The following is a 20,750-nucleotide window of genomic DNA, read 5'->3' as shown; positions in this document are numbered from 1 at the left end:
ATTAGAAATAAATGTATCACAAATCATTTTCTGTATGTCACTAAGACTTTAAAATGCTCTCTGAAGCTATGTTTTTTTTTATTCAGAATAGGAAATTTGATAAAAAACAACAAACAATTGACTGCATACATTTTACTTCTTAACTTCTGCAAGAGAGTTTGTGTTTTGCATCATGCTTTATTTAAACTCCTGTCTAAGCACAGGATGTCCTCTTTAAGAGAATGTAAATCAGCCAGGAAGGAAACTACAGTAGGAATGAATAAAGGCCCAATGCAGCTAACCTTCCTCTGCCTTCAAAGCGGTCACCTTCAGTTTAAATCACTGTTTTTATCTTTATCATAGTTAATGCACAGCAAAATTAGTATTTTACACTCAATAGCAGACTGAAACTGAATCACTGTCCACTTGTGAAGAGGGTTAGTAAGGCCAGGATGGAAACTAAATATTGTTCAAGTGTATGAATAATTAAAAACATTCCTTCTATTTTGCCATTTTGGAATGCAAGGAATGAGGAAACACTTAAAAGTGCTTAAAAATATATATATATTTATTTTTTTGTATCTTTCTATTCATCAAGGAATCCTGAAAAAAATACTCAACTGTTATAAACATTGACAATAATAACAATAATCAAAATTGTTTCTTGAACAGCAAATCGGCATATTAGACTGATTTCTGAAGGATCATGTGACACTAAAAAATTGAGTAATGATGCTGAAAATGTAGCTTTGATCGCAGGAATAAATTACATTTTAAAATATATTCAAATAGAAAGCAGTTATTTTAAATAGTAAAAATATTTCACAACGTTACTGCTTTTGCTGCACTTTGGATCAAATCAGGCAATGCAGGCTTTAAAAAACTTTGAAAAGCTTACTGTCCAAAAACTTGACTTTTGACTGGTAGTGTAGCAACATTCAAAGTTCCTGCCAAAATGTTCTAACATTATTACAGTCAGAAAATAAATAAGCTAGAGTCATCTTTATAGGAAAAAAAACACTGAACAACCAACAAGTTTACAGAAAGGGTTGTAAACACCCCAGGTGAGTGTTGAGGGAACTGGAGTTGTGTGACGCCAAAATCTCGCGATACTTCACAGGGAGGGGCGTGTCAGATTCCAAGAGAGGAGAGAGAGAGATAGAGAGAGAGTGGGATAGAGGGGCGCTGTGGTAAGTTTGTAAACATTCTTCTTTTGTCAAAAATGTGGAATCGATGATTGTCTAGATTTGAAACAGTGTCCAATTGTTATGTGTATCGGTTAACAAGGTTTGTCTGTGCTCACGAGTAACTTTTATGAGGAGACTGTGAGGCTGTCAAATTGGCAGTGGGTTACCAACCGAAGTCTGCGCGTACACGGCAGCTCGTTCAGAGCTCTTGACAAGCGAGAGAAGAAATTTTTAGGAAGAAGAAATGTGCCCCTAGCGTTATTTTTTATTTTTGTATATGTATACAGCATATTACTATATATTATAGAGTTTTTAACTCTATGTCAGTATTTACGTTTTTGGGCTTATGTAAAATCACAAATTTGATACTGTGGTCAGTTTGTTTGCTTCAAAGTACTCTTTGCATACTTTTGTTTCTAGCGGGGGGAGTATGAGCGGCCTGTAAGTCCGTGAATTCCATTTTTTGAGTGGGATTTCCGTGCGCCAATGAGACGCAACTATTAATCGTGATTGACATTTCTTGTAGCCAAACAGCAATTCGATATTTTTGATTGACGCGCATGCGACCAATCACAGCAAAGGTAGGGCGGGCACATGCGGGAAAAGGCTGGCTTTAAAGTTGGCATGTTCGCAAGCCATCAAGCTAGCATGGGTTTGCTAAATAGTTAGCGACGTTTATTTTCGGCGAGGGCACTAGAAATGAACGTTGTTTTTTCGTGTATCGCAGCAATCCAACATAGAAGGTAGAAATTGCACATTATAGTGTCATAAAACTATATTAAAAACAAAACACGGCAACCGTGCCTTGTGTTTATAGTAAGTTACTTAAAAGTTCTATTTTTGTGGCTTACAGAGACAGTCCTGATTTAAAGTAGCCTACTTTTCATATTTTACTTTAACTGCGTTTCATATTTTAACTAAACTGTTTTTTCTGAAAGGTTTAGAAAAAGGTGTTTTCTCAGTAATTACTGTCTCATGAATAATTAAAAGAGGAATTGTAAATCACAAAATTCGCTTGCAAATTAAAAAAGTATATATATATTTGTGACTCTGGACCACAAAACCAGTCATAAGGGTCATTTTTTTTTTAAAATTGAGATGTATACATAAGCTGAAAGCTGAATAAATAAGCTTTCCATTGGTGTATGGTTTGTTAGGATATGACAATATTTGGAAAATGTGGAATCTGAGGGTTCAAAAAAAGCAAAATATTGAGTAAATCGACTTTAAAGTTGTCCAAATGAATTTCTTAGCAATGCATATTACTAATCAAATAAAGTTTTTATATATTTGTGGTGGGAAATGTATCAAATAACTTCATGAAACATGATCTTAATAATGATTTTTGGCATAAAAGAAAAAAAACAAGCATTTTGACCCATACAATGTGTTTTTGGCTATTTCTACAAATATACCCGTCCTACTTGGAAGACTGGTTTTGAGGTCCAGAGTCACATTTATGTCTTGTTAGTTTGCTCCATAAATATATTGCATAAAACAAGCACCTGCTATTGATTAGTTTGTTATCCTATGAAATTGTTGTGGTATTCAGCCATGATAATTCAGATAAAATAAAGATTAAAAAAAAATAGAGATAAGATAAAAACGCCTTTGCTCTTAATTCATCTAGTGTGATACAGCTGATAACAATCAACTTTCCTCTGAGTGTGTGAATGTCCTATCTTCATAGCTGTAAACACCATCTGTATGTCTGCGGACCTGTAATTGTAGATATAGGTCATCTTCACATGGCACTTGTTGAATCCCAATAACGTCTCTTTGGAATGACTCTACGTCTCCATATAATACATCATCCTCTCAGTAGACATATTTGCAGTGCACTAGTGAGCATTTTTGCAGCTGTTACAGTAATTGCCTCATAGCGGCTTGATTAATATGCGCTCTGAGCAGTACTTGTTACTTTCACCTCTGCTTTAAGGCATCTGCAGCGGTTCACAATGTGTTAAGTGAAGACGTTTTACAGGAAGGAACTTCATATGCCAGTTTGACGTCTTTCGTATGATGAAATCTGCACGGTTTGTGACTGCCAGGTCGTTTGTTGAACCATGCTAACCATTAAAAGCTAGAACTGTGAATGAAGGATTATGTTATGATTATGTAAGTTGCCCTGGAAACAGTTGTATACAGGAAAATATAATTGACAGCATGTAATGATAGTTGTCCGGATGCAACAATAGAGCAATAGAGCAGACCAAATAACACTGTTTCGAATATCCAGCAGACCAAAAAACAGACTGTTCAAATAAAACAGACAATAAGGGTAAACTGCCAGCAGTGCTTGAGTTGATTCTGGGCATCTGTGCTCGTCTAAAGTTATGTAATATTTGGTCTGCTCTTAAAGGTGTGCCGGGCTCATGAAGGACTGTGAGAGAGCTCGCAAAGATTGAGGGAGATACTGCATATAGTAGAAATAATGAATGGACAATGTGGGTGGCTGGAAACTGCTTTAGTCCGATTTTGGCAAGCACACCGGGCTTGATGGATAGCTCTGATTTAGGAATCATTAAAATATGATATTCGCATACCATCGTGGTGCTGTAATGTTTAGAGAACAAGCAGAATATGCCAAAATTGAATTGGTATGTCCATTATAATGTAATTAGCTGCTCTTTCAGATCATTGCCATACTGACAGCAATATATCTTGATATTTTGTTTCCAGCTTTTAATATAATCTTGATGTTTATTTGCTCTGAAATTGCTTAAAATGTTTGTGCAATCAAATCATAGACAACATCATTTTGACCGTACAATGTATTTTTTTGTTTTTAAAGTCTCTTCTGCTCACAAAGCCTGCATTTATTTGAGTCAAAGTACAGCAAAACAGTAAAAATGAGTTTTTAAAATAACTCATTTTAAAATGTAATTTATTCCTTTGATTTCAAAGCTGAATTTCCAGTCACACAATCCTTCAGAAATCATTCTCAAAAATATTTATTAGTATTATTATTATGATGATGAAAACAACTGAGTAGATTTTTTTTTCTGGTTTCTTTGATGAATAGAAAGTTCAGAGGAACACCGTATATCTGAAAAATAAATATTTTGCAACATTCTAAATGTATTTGTCATCACTTTTGATTATTTAAAGGTTGTATCAGCGATTTCTAGCCTAAAACATAAAGTGTCGAATTCAGCTGAGCTTTCTTCACGATCCGCTCGCTGCCTGCCCCATAAATTGTCTGTGAAAAAAACGCGTCTCTCTGGTCAGCCTAGGGTCCGAGATATGCCAAAAAAACCAATCCAACCAATCAGCGTCAGGGGTTTGGTGTTGTGGACTTTCCTACTGGTGCAGGGATGTGAGGGAGGCGGAGCGAAAGTCCACAACACCAAACCCCTGATGCTGATTGGTTGGAACACTGTTTGTTTATCTGTGGAAAGGTTGGTAGTGCCGATTGTTTTTTTTGGCATATCTCGGACCCTAGGCTGACCAGAGAGACGCGTTTTTTTCACAGACAATTTATGGGGCAGGCAGTGAGCGGATCGTGAAGAAAGCTCAGCTGAATTTGACACTTTATGTTTCAGGCTAGAAGTCGCTGATACAACCTTTAAAGCATTCTTGCTAAATGAAAGTATTCATTTCTATAATATCTTTACCAAAAAATACACTGACTCCAAGCTTTTAAATGGTATATAGTTGCTATAATGCTACAAACGCTTTTTATTTCAGAAAAATGCTAATTGTTTGATCTTTCTATTTATTAAAAAATCGTGAAAAAATGTACTACTAATAATAAATGTTTCTTGAACAGCAAATCAGAATATGTGATCCTGGTCTAAAAAAAACAGTCATGAGGGTCTTTTTTTTTTTATTGAGATTTCAAATATATAAATAAGCTTTTCATTGATTTATGGTTTGTTATGATAGCACAATATTTGGCTGAGATACAACTATTTGAAAATCTGGAATCTGAGGGTGCCAAAAAATCTAAATACTGAGAAAATTGCTTTTAAAGTTGTCAAAAAGTTGACAAAGCAAAAAAAGTTCTTAGCAATGCATATTACTAATCAAAAATTTTGATATATTTACAGTAGGAAATTAACTAAATATCATAATGGAACATGATCTAGGGGTGGGCGGTACATCGGTGTCATAGTCATCACCGGTGTGAGATTGCGCCACGACATGGATTTTCTAATACCGTCAATACCGTAATAAATCAATTATGTGCCTTGAATGGCTGCATTTACACCAATAACAGCTAATTCTAAATAATAAGGCATTAAATTTTCTTCAAATGTTCAGTTGTGGTCTGAATGCCTGTCCTTATACTATATATCTTGTTGTAAATAAAAAAGTAAAACATATTCGAAGGATTTACACAGCGGATCACAAATTGAGCGGGCGCGAGGCGAACGCGACCGGCCTGTTTACTTTTACTTTCGATTTTGCGATAACGCACACTCTGTGTAAAGGGAGCAGCACATCTTATAATAAATATTTGTCAGTGAGTACAAGATTGCAGCAAATCCTCCAGTCTATTTTTGTCATCTCTCTTTACTTTCGACCCGTGATCATTCAAATCTAAAGGTCATTGTACACTGAGTCCGATTTTCGTATCCGTTTTTTTTTTAGTTTTCTCATATTCGCCATCCTTATCAAAATGCTTATTATGGATGCGAAAAAGCAGAAAATCAAACACGATCCGAATTTTTTTATGACGGACGAAAGTTTCAGAGGCAGTGTGTAAACTCGATTAACATAACCTGTATTTTTTTTAACGTGCAAAAATGTCGGACGAAAATTTCGTACTCATGTGTGCAATGACATTCACTCCAGCAGCTCGCGTTGGATGCAGGGTTGCCAAGTCCGCGTTTTTCCCCACAGAATTGGTCTACTTTTAAACTGTTGCCATGTGTTGATTTCCCCCAGTTATTTAAAGGTTTTAAATATTGCAGAAATTAAATTTCAATAAAAAATAATTGAAAAAATAATGTTGAGAATGCATACTCTCCCATGTCTCTTTTTGATAAGGATACCTACCATTTACTTATTATATTATAAAAATATTAACTTTATTCACATACTAAAAGGACAGGACAGGCTACTCCTCCCAAAATGTACCAAAAAAAAGTAATACCGTGATATTTTACTGTCACCGTTCAAAAGATGAAAAATACCGTGATATTAATTTTAGGTCATATCGCCCACCCCTAACATGATCTTTAAATAATATCCTAATGTTTTTTGGCATAAAAGATTTTTGGCGTAATTTTGACCCATACAATGTATTTTTTGCTCTTTCTACATATATACCCGTGCTACTTAATACTGGTTTTGTGGTCCAGGGTCACATATTAGAAATATTTCTGAAGGATCGTGTGACACTGAAGACTGGAGTAATGATGCTGAAATTTTAGATTTAATCACAGGAATAAATTAAAATTTAAAATATATTGAAATAGAAAACATCTATTTAAAATAGTAAAAATTAACTAGAAAATAGATTTGGTGAGCAGAAGAGACTTCTTTAAAAACCTTAAAAATCATACTGTTCAAAAACTTTTGACTGGTAGTGTATGTTTGCTACAGCATTTTAAAACACGTAAATGCTATGAAGTACTGATGGAAATGAATCATTAAATCTGAGATTTGAGTCCATTTTGAAACACTGCTGCATCGTTTATATTGCCAGCAAAGTCTTTGCAAGTATATCATGGATACTTAAAATATTTTTATATGCAGGAGAGAAGACACACTGTTGCTGTTTTGTTGACTTGTAGCATGTCCAACGTTGTTGCAGCAGCAGTACAAACTGATCTGAGGAGGATTATAGGTTTACAGAGGGGGACTTGGGGTCCACATTGTTCCTAGCAGAATACAGGCTCTGGGGACTGCATTGGGCTACATTGTGTATTTCCTCACCATGGAGTTAGCACCGGGCACACTGCAGTCATGCAGACATGCATCTAAAGTTTCATTTGTTCCATTTTCCAAAGCTCAGGTTCACTAAGGTTACATAAATCCAAATCAACCATAAAACCCACCCCGCACCCTAGATCTCTCATCCCCAGCACCATCCGCAGGACCCTTGGCCTTTACCTGCAAGCTACCAAACACCCTCCAAAAGTGTTCGTTTCATTCTCTGCTCCCTGCCCCCCTCTTTTCTGTCGCTCCCTTTTTGTGGGGTCTCCCTTACTCTCTGGCAGCTCACTCTCCAGATTCTTCATTCTTGGCTCCAGCTGGAGCTATTAATACAGTTTGTTTTGTCAGTTTCCTAGCAGACAGCATCAAACAGTGCACGCCTGAGGCAGATTATAGCCGGACCTTGCTACACCGTCCACCTGCTGAGTAGGAGAAATCCAAGTTACAGCAGGATGCTGTTTGTCCCCGTGTCTGACCACTAAGGTCCAGTTGATCCTGAGGAACCGGGCTGTGAATGAAAAAAAAAAAAGCATTGCACAGAGTTCCCACAGTTATGGAAAAAAATCTGGAAATGTGAATTTGAAAAGTCATGGAAATTAGTATCATCTTAAAATGTCATGGGAATTTCTTTAGTAAATACAACTTTCTTAACTGTTTCATAGCTTGTAAACTGTTATTATTTTGTATTTTAAAAATCATGTTTATGTTTTTTTTTTAAAAAACTTTTTAAAAAGTTTTTTTTTTTTTTTTTTAAACTAGAAATAGTTATGGAAAAGTTATATAATATATTGTTAGCCCCATGCTGTGATTCCTCATTTGCAAGTAATTTTGGATAAAAGCGTCCTCTTAATGATTCAATGCAAATGTAAATGTACATGCAAAAGTCATGGAAATCAATTGGTCAAAAGGTGTGGGAAGCCTATGCGTTGCGTTTTTAAAATCTCAAGCAGTGCACTGCTAGTACTGCCAGCTGTCTTCCTGTTTAAATTGTTGGTGATAGACAAACCCAGCTGTTCGGTTTATCTTCAGTAGTGCTATCAAAGATGGTGGATGTTGTCAGAGCCGTGGCTTAGCAACTAGCATTCATGCAGAGATATACGCTTCTCATGTTGGCGACATTGGTTTGAGTCGGGTTGAATTTTTTTGTGATCATGCACCAAAATTCATTTTTACAAAAAAAAAAAAAAAAAAACCCATAAGACCTTCATTCATCTTCGGAACACAACTTAAGATATTTTTGGTGAAATCTGAGAGCTTTCTGTCCCTGCATAGACCGCAACGCAACTGACAAGTTCAAGACCCGGAAATGTGGTATGGGCATCGAAAAATAGTCCATGAGATATCAGTGGTTCAACCTTAATGTTATAAAGCTACAAGAATGCTTTTTGTGTGTAAAGAAAACTAAAATAACTTTATTTTTCAGTTTCTTCTCTTCCGTGTCAGTCTCTGCCGCACATGTACGTAAAACAGTCTTCATATATATGTCTGAAGATTTCAACAGAGAGGATAACTTGTAATTTTTTGCCCAAAATATATGGGCTATACTACAGAATTGGTGCAAACTGCTGTTCCACAACTAAAAAACACATTTAAAAAGCATTTAAGTATTAACATCTTAGATGTTTACTAAGATCCTTCTATTATCTATTGAAACCCACAATAATATTTAATATATATAAAATCATCATTTAGTGGGTACTTTCAATTGGGAGATGGCTGTTTTGAACCCTAACCCCTAAATTTCAACCTAAGAAACTGATATTGAAATAATTTTTGTATTTATAACCATTGTTGTTTTTAAAGTATCTTTTTGATTCTTTTAAAAAGTTAAGTTAAAATATGTAGATTTTTTTTTTATATTTTCTTTGTAAATTAGGAAACTTTATGTAAACAAAATGTGTCCTGCATTTTTATGTCACTACTGTTTTAGTCCATTGGCTGAGACTGATTTTATCTACACCCCTACTTTTATGATCAGAAAATATTTATGTTCCTCTCTCTCATAACTACAAGATGTGAGTAGATGGGTCTTATCATTTTGAGGAAAATGTGTTCAAAATCTGTGTGTAACTTTAAGGAATGTCACTACTGAATACCTTTTTTTTTTTTTTTTTGGGAAATTATTCCATAACATTTAGTTTTAGTGTGTGTACCACTGTTCAGAACTGTTCTAGGTAACCATGTGCTGATTAGCATATTTGAGCTAGGTTCAAAAGTACCTAAAATTGTCACTACCATTTGCTGGAGTTTCGGTTGTGACATCTTTGGTTTTTTTGGGTGTTATTACATAAATTTGTCACTACTGAAACTGTCACAGCCTAAACAACGTCATCATTGTTTCATTAGTGACAAAAGGGAACACATAATCCTCATATTTGGGGAAAATAAACAAAATTTTAGTACAGTTATGCAATTTGTGGTCACTACCAAAGCATTACTGTCACTACCAAAAATGTGCTGTCATGACTGAAAACATGAGATGTTTTGCCAAGTAAAGTATACTGAAATATCAACTAAGATGTTATGATAGTGTTTGGTTCAGTGTATACTCACACTAATGAATCCTGGAGTTTGAAATCAGTATGATCAACTTTTTGCCTTTTACAAAGAAAAATTGCATTCAAAATACAACAGATCTCATAAATTACACTTGAAATATTGTTAAAAATTCAATTGTTATTGATATACCTCTGAAAAAAACTTAAAGAAAATAGCAAAAAATATTCTACAATGTCGATGTAAGCAAACTCTTAATAGGTCAATATAACCCTTCTTATTAAATTATATATTGCTGTGTTTCGGTAGTGACAAATTTGGGGAGAGGACAAATATTTCAAAACTTTCTGAAGATACAATATGACAATTAACTGCACAATTACTTTAAATGTACCTTGGATATTATGCAATACATACATACATATTTTTTGGAAATTTCAAGACGTTTGCTGCAACTCTGTAGAATGGCCCAAGAAAGAGACAATGAACCAAGAAAGATGGATGTTCTACGTCAGAACGCCGGCTCCTGCTCATAAACACAAAGATTGATACAGAAGAGAAAAATTGTTGAATAAAGTCATTATTTGTGTTTTCTTTGCTCAAAAAAAAGAAAAAGAAGAAAGCTCTTGGATTTAATCTTTAGAGAAAATTTCTGAAGATGAACAAAGGTCTTACGGATTTAAAAAAACATGAGGGTGAGTAATTAATGACAGAATTTTCATTTTTGAGTGAACTATACCTTTAAAATCAGTATGCCTTTTAGGGTTTTATGAGGTGCTAAACAACGCTGTAAAAAGGTTTTTTGAAAATTGTTAGTAAAACAAAAATTATTGGAGTGTATTACAAGAAATTACTATTTCAGTCTTTCTACTTTAAAATTCAAATTTCTTTCAATATGTGACTTACTATTTGTAATTATTTGTGAAATTTACTAGCAATGTTTGAGTGAAATTTTTTTTCAGTGCTCTTGTAGTAATGTTCGTCGATAACAAGTGGGCACTTGACATTTCAGCTAAACAAATTTTACATATAGCTAATTCAGCATCCTTTTTGCTGAATTGTTTTGAACTGTTTGTGGTTTGTCTGTAGTGAATGCTGGCTGACACGAATAAAACGTAATTGTAAAAATGCTTATTAAACATCAGTGTTTTGCTCAATGGTTTTGGCCCTCCAAAACTATTTTGACCAAAACAGAAAATTGTTTGGTTGCGGACATTTTTGGTTGCTGAAATTTCAGTGCTCCACAGGTTTTTTTTTAATTTGTTTATTTGGTTATAATGCAGACTTTTTGAGATGTTAAGAGCACGTCGTCTGATCAATAAAAGTTCTTTATTGAGGATTCGTTGGAAATAATTAAAGTAGCTTAAACAGACTTCGTTTTCAAATGCCTCCCGTGCTTTTATATTGCAAACGTAATCTTAATCATAACAGGAAGTGGTTTTAGATTACTCCAGAATGTCTTTGTGAATAATCCATCAAGGCTCTATTTTTGTTTTGGATGGTTAGTTGTAGCACACATTGACGCAGGTGGCCCGTTCTCTGTTCGGCTGATTTATTGTGCCACTGTAAACGTCAGACTCCTCCATGAGTGCGCTCCCTCAGTTCGAGGGACACTTCACCAAGGCTATAACAAATGGGTGGTTTCCCATCTCTATATGGTCTCTCCGTGCATTTCTCTGACCAAACTGTCTGTGTGTATTGCAACCAGACCGAAAGCTCTGGCACCAAGCTGTTGGCTCACTTGTAGAGCGTGTGAGGTCTGCAAGGAATCAAGCTGCTTAGCTTGTATGCCGCTTTGATCTCGGCTGTAATGGGAAGGGCCTTTTGGGGCAAACAAGATGCAGTTATTTTCTTTATGGAAAACAGAGCAAGGGTATTGGCAGTGGCTGTTGATTTCAGCTTATAACTGCACGTCTCTTCACACGAGACACTTGAACACAATTGAAATAGGGATCTATAGATATATAGATGGTTGCTTTTGTTTGAAGTAAACCTTACAGCACTAATGTTACATAAACTAGCAGCGTCTCAGCCTGCAGACCTGCCATTCTAAATGGCTTTTTAAATTTTTACAGATGACATGTGAGCTTGATCCATTTAAATCCCTGCTGTTAGAGTCAAGGAAGATGTTTGGTTCATTCTTCACCTTTTGTTTGCGGCGGTGGTTGTGTAACTCACCAGACGTCATTCAGAGCTGGTGGGGCATGTTGAAAGTTTAATGAAACTTCCCTCCATTTAAATTTAATGAACGTGTTACTTTTTCCAAAATTCCCGGCCTCTCAACACGAGGAGCGTTGGGTTTAAAGGAGTGAGAGTGTAGATTGAGGTGAAGACAGATGACAAATTCAGTCAGCCCGGTCAAACTTGCTGAAGGCCACCACAACTAAATATAAAACACATGTATAATAGATACTAAACGTGTGTGTGTGTGTGTGTGTGTGTGTGTGTGTGTGTGTGTGTGTGTGTGTGTGTGTAGTACACGAACAGATTTGAAACTAGAGCTAGGCAATATATTGATTATTCCAGTACATCTGTAGTACCTGTATACATCTGTGCACCATTACGATCTTAAATGCTCTTTACTTGACCAAAAAGTCCTAAGGACCTTGACATTTGACCAGTTTTGCTAGTTGATACTAATTATTTTGTACTGTAACTTGTTTCAAACCTGATTTTTTTAAAAGGAAAGTGTTTGAAAGAGATAGTTCACCCTGAAATAAAGATGACCCCACCCTCAAGCCTAGGTGTATATGACTTTTTTCTTTCAAGCGAATACAATCAGAGTTATATTAAAAAATGTCCTGGCTTTATAATGGCAGTTAATGGCTGTTGAGATTTTGAAGCCCAGAAAAGCTTCAAAAAAAGCTAGCGATTACGATTCGCTTCAGAATGCCTTTATTAACCCCTTACAGCCATGTGGAGCACTTTTTATGATAGATGGATGTTCTTTATTGGACTTGTTCACCCATTCACTGCCATTATAAAGCTTGAAAGAGCCAGGACATTTTTTAATATAACTCGGATTGTATTCGTCTGAAAGAAGAAAGTCATCTACACCTAGGATGGCTTGAGGGTGAGTAAATCATGGGGCAAGTTTCATTTTTGGGTGAACTATTCCTTTAAACCCTCCATGTTGCACTTTTAGTAAATATACATCTATGCATTGTTAAATATTGCTGTTTATTGCTATATGTTATGTTGATGCATTTAAATTAAACTTTTATTGTGTTTATTTAGTAAAAAACATGTTTTTTATTTATTTATTATCAACCAGAGTTTTAGTGTATTTATTTTTACTATGTAAAAAAAAATCTTTGTCAAAAGATAAATATGTTGAATATATTATCGTGGTCACATGACGTTATGAAACGATAGGTCTCCAGGCAAAAAGTGTAGTTTTTAAAACATTTAAACTTCTGATTCTAACATAAAAGGTCTTTAAAGTTGTGTTTTGGGCAATTATGCTTTGACACAGTATCTGTCAAACAAACTAAAACCAAAAGCACATTATGGCTTAATCCCTTCCAAGTCTGTTTTCGCAGCACATTTCAAAGCGAAGCACGTACTTCGTTCAGGCGATCAGCTTGTGATCCGATGTTTTCCACACCTCAGAACGGCTCAGTTCACAGTGAATGCAGTGAACTTGTTTATTGCATGTGCTGTGAGTTTAGCGCACGTTTGGGAATGCAATGGCCACCAGTTATGCTTTATTTTCATGGCAGATGATTACAGCTTTTCATTAGATTTGTAGTGAGACACTTTTTTGTAAGCCTGTTTTCACTGAAGCTGGAGTTTTCTGTCAAAATAAAAGCTCTACTGCAGTTTCCGACAAAATAAAAGCTTAAAAGTGTTGCTGACTGTTAGCGTTACTGCAGTATAAATGTCAAAATATCTCTTTTTAAGTATAGAAATTAGGAAAGAAGTATTGTAATTATCCTACTGTAGTGTAAAGCAAAAATAATATACCTATAAAATATACATTTTCATTTATTTTACAGTGCAGTTGTCTTCATTTTTTTTTAAATATCACAATAATGTTGTATTGTGGACTTCATATTGTGATATTATCGTACTGTGAGATTTTGACATCATTACATCCCTAATGCTAAGATGAATATATGTATTTACAGAGTGAAAGAGACAGATTGGCTAGAAACTGCTCTTTGTCAGAGTAAAATTTTGTTGTCTTAATGAAACGGAAGTAATGACAGATCTTTTCTTCCATGTTGTGACATCTGATTGTAATGGATTATTGAAAAAGAAATTCAAAAGAATGTAGGTAAAAAGAAATTGTCCTGCATACGTCACCAGAGAGAAGTGTTTTCACCAAAAGGTCCAGAAAAGAAAGTAGAGATTCATTTCATGCCTACTTCAAGTCCCGTTAACGTGAACAACTGGAAAAGTCATGGAAAATAATTGGTCCAAATTGTGGACATATCATGGATCCATCAGAGTCCAGGGAAGCTTTCGTTTAGTTTGATTACAGAGTAATGTCGAGCATGTGTGTGTTTGTGTGGAAGGTGCTGGCAGTTTGTCTGGAATAACTGCAGTGGTTCGGCTAATAGGAAAAGAGGGAGTGTCTACAACAAGCCAATACACACGCATGCCATTCCCCTGGATCAGAGCGGCTCATTCCAGACATGTCTCTCCAGAATTACCATTATTGCACTGTCCGTTCTTCATTTACAACACTCAGTACACCCTCTTGAATTGGATGAAAGCAATCAATCGATCTTATCTCCAAGGGAAATTGGTTCCCGGCGTCTGGCAAAACGCAACCAGCACGACCTCTTGATGTCAGTGTAGATGTCTTGAGTTCCTGTGAAAAGTGATGAGTGTCTGGGAGTGTGGGTTGCTGATATTTGAGCCTGAGAATCGGGTGGAGGAGTTCAGAGAATGACTGCAGACAAAGGTGTAGAGTGGCACTAGAGTCGTCGCTGCCGCAGAAGAGCATTGTGGAGATGTGGTGTCAGGAGGACTACAATGAAAAGTAGAGGAGGGGCTAAAAAGACAAATCCCGAACTCCGTGTGTCATTGGTCTGCCAGATTCCCCCCGGTGTGAAGGAAGTATCACCAGGGAAACTTGTAGGCACTACACTAACATGCATGTGCTCGGCTCTTCGTTATTTTTAAACTCGCGTCGCTTCCTGCGTTGAGCGAGGATCCAGGCAGAAGCATCCCTTGGAACGGCTGTAGAACTTTTTCCTGGCTTGAACCTCTAGAAAAGCCTTTCAGTAATGTTCTCGTCTTCTCTTCCACAGTTACATTGCAAAGCCTTTGCAAAGATGGGGGACGACAAGCCTTTTGTGTGCAATGCCATTGGCTGTGGGCAGGTAAGTTCGCTTTCACTTTGTCTTGGGTTTCAGTTGTGGGTGTGCTTTTCTGGATCATAGGGCATTCTCTGGTTATTGTAGAGTGCCAGCGCGCACGTCGGCCTCTCGGCTGCACGGTAGCAAGACGTCCGCCCGGCGTGTGTGGAGGGAGGCGCGCCAGCTGCACCGCTCTAAAAACGTGTTGTTTTTGTCACACTGCAGCCCAGGGCCACACTGATGAAGCTGATAGCGCGCTTGTGAAACTGCGCTAATGTCTCTTGCTCTGTCTGACTCACTCACAGACTTGGCCAATGAGTAATCGCAGTTATCGTCTACACTTGTCTGGTTTGAGTCAAAGTTCATGCAGACGCTTTGATTATTGATGCACTTACATTGAACTTGCAGACGAAGTAGGTGGAGGGAGTGCACCGCAAAAAAAAAAAAATGTTTTTTGTTTTGTTTTTCAATGGAAAAAAAAAATCCTTGAACAAAAAAAGTACCTAACAAGTAAATTGCATTGGTAATATCACTGTTTACAGAGGATGCACACTGCTGCTAAAAGTTCTAAGATTTTTAAATAAGATAAGATTTTTTATGTTTTTTTTAAAGAAGTTTCTTATGCTCATCAAGGCTGTGTTCATTTGATCAAAAATACAGAAAAAATGTTATATTATTACGATGTAAAACAATGTTTTTCTGAAATAAATATACATTAAAATTTCATTTGTATCTGTAATTAAAGTAAAATTTTTAGCATCATTGCTCCAGTCTTCAGTGTCACATAATCCTTCAAAAATAATTCTAATATGATTTATTATCAGAGCTGGAAAGATTTTTTGGGAATCTGTGATACTTTTTTTCAGGATTTTTTGATCAATAAAAGGTTAAAAAGAAAAAGGTTTTCTAACAATATACACTATCAAATGTTTGGGCTCAGTACATTTCTATTCTTTTTTTTTTTTTTTTTTTTTTTTAAAGAAATTAATACTTTTATTCACCAAAGATGTGTTAAATTAATAAAAAGTGATAGCATAGATTTACATTGTTAGAAATTGTTTATATTTTGAATAAATAATTCTAATAATTAATCTAATAATTCTAATAATAAATCAGCATATTAGAATGATTTCTGAAGGATCATGTGACACTTAAGACTCACAGAAAATAATCATATTTTAAAGTATATTAAAATAAAAAAAACATTATTTTATATTGTAATAACATTTTGCAATATTAAATTTTTTCTGTATTTTTGATCAAATAATTGCCGCTTTGATAAGCATAAGAGACTTCTTCAAAAAACATTACAAGTCTTACAGATTCCAAACTTTTGAGCGACAGTGTACGTCTTGATTAAATTTGTAAATAAAATATTGTATAGTGAAATGTAGTTAGAAAAACACACCAACAAACCAATGTAAATTATTATTATTATTTTTTTTTATAATATAAACTACCAGTCAAACAGTCCTGTTCACCAAGCCTGTATTTATTTTATACAAAGTATTTATAAAATATTTACTATTTATTTATACTACTTCTATTTAAATATATTTTAAAGTGTAATTTATTCCTGTGATTTCAAAGCTCAATTTTAGCATCATTACTCCAATCACATGATCCTTCAGAAATCATTCTAATATTCTGATTTGTTGCTCAAAAAAACATGTATTTTTATTATGTTGAAAACAGCTAAGTAGAATTTTTTTCAGGTTTCTTTGATTATTAGAAAGTTCCGAAGAACAGCATTTATCTGAAATAGAAGTAATGAATTGTTCCTTGAACAGCAAATCAGCATATTAGAATGATTTCTGAAGGATCATGTGACACTGAGAACTGGAGTAATGATGCTGAAAATTTAAATGTGATCACAGGAATAAATTACAATTTAACATATATCCAAATAGAAAACTGGTATTTGAATTAGTAAACATATATTTAAAAATTGTACTGTTTTTGCTGTACTTTGGATCAAATAAATGCAGGCTTAGTGAGCAGAAGAGGCTTCTTAAAAAAAACATATAAATCTAACTGTTCAAAAACTTTTGACTGGTAGTGTATAAAATGTAATAAATTTATTCTCTGAAAACAAGTCTTAATATATTATGCAATTAAGGATCATAAAACCAGAAATGATGTTTTTCCAGTGTAAGAACTGAAAAACACTGTGGCCTTTAGAGGCATGTGCTGCTTTGAGGGCATTGAAAACCGAAAGAGGAAGTGATTGAGACCCATCCTACTCAGTGAGACACTGATGTTCGTTTTGTGGTTTTGATCTGAATGTTCTCCTCCGAAGTTACGTAGAAAACAGCATGAGAAAAGTAGCATGGATCAAAATGAGCCAATTTAACAGTTAGATTTTGCCTCTCCAATACCGAATGCAACAATGATCATTTAACCGTACTGTTGGCGGCATAATCTTGAGAATTGAGAGGAACAGCATGAACTTGATGAATAATTTATGGTAGTTAGTTGTTTGCAGATGTTTCTTTCTGAGAAGCCACAGGGACCATGACTGTTTAATACTTCTTGCTCTGACCCAGCCAGACTTTGAGCAGGAAAAATCTGTTTTCCTTACATAAAAAGGTGCCTTAGATATTACTATTGCTAATACTTAGGATTTGAACTAATATAGTGACATGATATTTCAGCTTGTATTGTTTTTTGAAGGGAGACGTGAGATTTCTTTTTCTTTTTTTTCTATTTTTAGTCTCATAATAGCAAGCTGAATTTTCAGCAGCCATTACTCCAGTGTCACATGATCCTTCAGAAATCATTCTAATATGCGGATGCTTAAGTGTTTCAATTTTAAAATAATAATAGAAATCTTTGTTACAATCTGAAGTCTTTGCTGTCACTTTTGATCAATTTAATGCATCCTAATGCATTTAATAAATGTGTTAATTTTTATTTTTTATTTTTTTTAAACATACTGACCCCAAACTTTTAAACAGTAGTGTACATTGAAGCATTCCGGTTTCTAAGCTGAATACCTTGTTCATAAGTTTTAATAACAGATCATGTCGTGAGGTGAAAATAAGGCAGTTTTAAGACCACTCAGCTCCCGTAAACCAAAACTGAAGGGGAAAAAAAGGATCATGGTTGAAATAGAGATCAGGTTGTGCACATCTGTCAGGCTCTATTAACACCGGTGTGTAGTTGGATGAGGGGAGTGAGGGTTTACTCTAGTGGAGGTATTGTTCTTTTGTTGTCGAGCAAACGCTGTTTGCGTCATACTGAAGTCCATAGGGGTTTAAGATTGTTTTGCTTCTTCCCAGTGAACCAGATTTTCACGTGACTCCTCTGTTTTGTCAACCTATTGCTGAAAAATAACAAACCAGAGGAAACTGAGATTTGAGATTATTAATGCTAGAGCTTGTTTAAAGAGTAAATGAATCCATTTTAATGTACTCCTCATTATAATGGCTGATATGTTAGACTGATTTCCTCTGTATCATACTCTTATTATAAAAAAAACTGTGCAGCTAAATTCAAATTGGGTTTAACTAAAGGATACACTTTAACTAGTGCTTACTAGTCAGTTTATGGTTTCGTTTTTACAACAGGAAGTCCAGGACATACACTACCGTTCAAATATTTGGTTTCAGTAAGTTTTTGTGTCTGTTTATTTTTTAATTATTACTTTATTCAGTAAGAAAGCATTAAATTGATCAAAAGTGACTGTAAAGATGTTTATAATGTTATAAAAGATTTCTATTTCAAAAAATGCTTTACTTTTGAACTTTTTTTTTTTTTGAAAATATTAAGCAGAACAACTGTTCTTAAGATTGATAATAATAAGAACTGTTTCTTGAGCAGCAAATGAACATATTAGAATGATTTCTGAAGGATCATGTGACACTGAAGACTAAAGTTAATGGATGCTGAAAATTCAGCTTTGCCATCACATGAATAAACTACATTTTAACATATTTTACAATTAAAAACAGTTGTTTAAATTGTAACAGTATTTTATAATACTTGTTTTACTGTGGTTTTGATCAAATAAATGCTGCTTTCATAGACTTCTTTCAAAAACAGTTTAAAATCTTACTCTGACCCCATATTTTTTTAATTGTAGTGTAGGTTTGGTTTTAATTAATCTTTTTTTTTATTCAAATCTACAGTAAATTTAGCTATTAGCTATTAGCAATTGGAATGAGCAATATAACTGTTTTTTCAATATATTTAGGCTGTTTTTTTACATTTTTGCTAGATATGGTATACAAAAAAACTGAAAATAATTGAGAAAAAGCTCAGGAAAAGAAGTGAGCTGGGCTCTAACTTTATTTCTGCCCGCATGAGCACCGCAGCACAACATGTAGAAGCATGTGTACTAACCTTAGGCCAACAAAAACTCAGATTTTATGCATAGATGACCATGTCCTGCTGGGGGAAGTTGGTCAGAGTAGTTATACTTTGGTATTTGACAAATAATGTGCATTGCTTGACATGTTATTTGTGACCTTGGACCACAAAACCAGTCATAAGGGTCCATTTTTCGGCTTGTTAGGATAGGACAATGTTTAGTCGAGATACAACTATCTGAACATCTGGAATCTAAAGGTTCAAAAAAATCGAAATATTGAGAAAATCACCTTCAAAGTTGTCCAAATGAAGTGTTTTGATATATTTACTGTAGGAAATTTACAAATTATCTTAATAGAACGTGTTCTTTACTTAATATCCTAATGATTTTTGGCATAAAAAAAAAATCGACAATTTTGACCCATACATACCCATGTTACTTAAGACTGGTTTTGTGGTCTAGGGTCACATTTCACCCACCTTTGTATCTCTTTTACACTTACAAGGAGATAAAATGGAAAACATTTAAACAAGATCTTGAGAAATGCATATAACATTGTTCTTAGTAAGGTGAGTTTAATACTATTATGCTGCTAATTAACATATATCTCTATCTTGATTACTAGAAAAGCTCTATTTTTGGCATTTCCCTGTGTCACATTCTCCTTTCTGAGAAGAAGGCTCAAAGTTAAGATATGGCTGCAAAAGAGGAAGTCTAAAAAGTCTTCTGCGTGCACATAAGGCTCTCTAGCTGCGCTTCTTGTTTGTTGGTGTTAATTAGTTGCTCTGTTTGCTTCAGCCATGCTGTTGTCCTTGTGTTGTCATCATGTGTTGTCCTTGCCAAAGTAACTTCATTTAAGTTGAGGGGAAGAAGCTACAGGCCATGCAGTTGTTGTATTGGTGATGCTGGCACATCTAAAAATACGTCTCTGACACTTGACTGTGTTTCCACTTTGCGCTGTCACGGCTGAACTGTAACCGTGACACGGAGCCAGAAATAGTCTGAAGAAGACTGTGAAGCCCAGTGAACATGGCTTGAGTCATGAAATCCACTCAGAAAGAGGAAAAGAGCTAATCCTAGAGGCTCCACGTCCGCTCAAGCTGTTTTGGAAAAGAATGCAAGGATCCAGTAGTTGAGGTGCTTCTTTAAACAACTGTTATTTTCCGCAAACCGTTCCATTAAAACGACAAAAAAAGTTAAATGAATGACGTTTGACCAGTGTAGTCTGCTTCCGAATGACGTTTGTGAGCCAGTTCTTTTTAATGACTTAAACAAATACAGAGCTTACCAGTTTAGTCCAAGTTTTGAGCAAATGACTCTTTTGAACTGGTTCTTTTTAATGAATCAAAAACAGGTGTATTAGATGAGAGAGACAAGCAAAATGTGCAGGGCAGGGGAGGCTCCAGGACAGGTTTGAAAACCCCTGGTGTAGTCCAATTCCTGAGCAAATAACTATTGTGAATCAATCTTTTTAGGGAGTCCAAACTATGTATCGCAAGCAGCAATGTCCAAATCCCAGGCAAATAACCATTTCGAGTCGGTTCTCTTTAGTGAATTACAAACATACAGAGTAAACAGTGT

At 35.1% G+C, this 20,750-nt stretch overlaps 1 protein-coding gene across 2 annotated transcripts in view; it reads left to right on the top strand.

Annotated features, from left to right (window-relative positions):
• The first annotated feature begins 1,125 nt into the window (after positions 1-1,125).
• The window catches only part of atf7a (activating transcription factor 7a), a 35,587-nt gene continuing 15,962 nt past the window's right edge, over positions 1,126-20,750 (top strand). For both annotated transcript variants that reach the window (XM_073823166.1, XM_073823165.1), the window contains exons 1-2: positions 1,126-1,169; positions 14,810-14,881. In XM_073823166.1, coding sequence (XP_073679267.1) covers positions 14,834-14,881 — 48 coding nt within the window. In that variant the 5' untranslated portion in view covers positions 1,126-1,169; positions 14,810-14,833. The remainder of the gene's footprint in view (positions 1,170-14,809; positions 14,882-20,750) is intronic.

Source organism: Garra rufa, chromosome 18, assembly GCF_049309525.1.
Source record: "Garra rufa chromosome 18, GarRuf1.0, whole genome shotgun sequence".
Lineage (NCBI taxonomy): Eukaryota > Metazoa > Chordata > Actinopteri > Cypriniformes > Cyprinidae > Garra > Garra rufa.
This window is presented reverse-complemented; position numbering and strand designations above follow the sequence as displayed.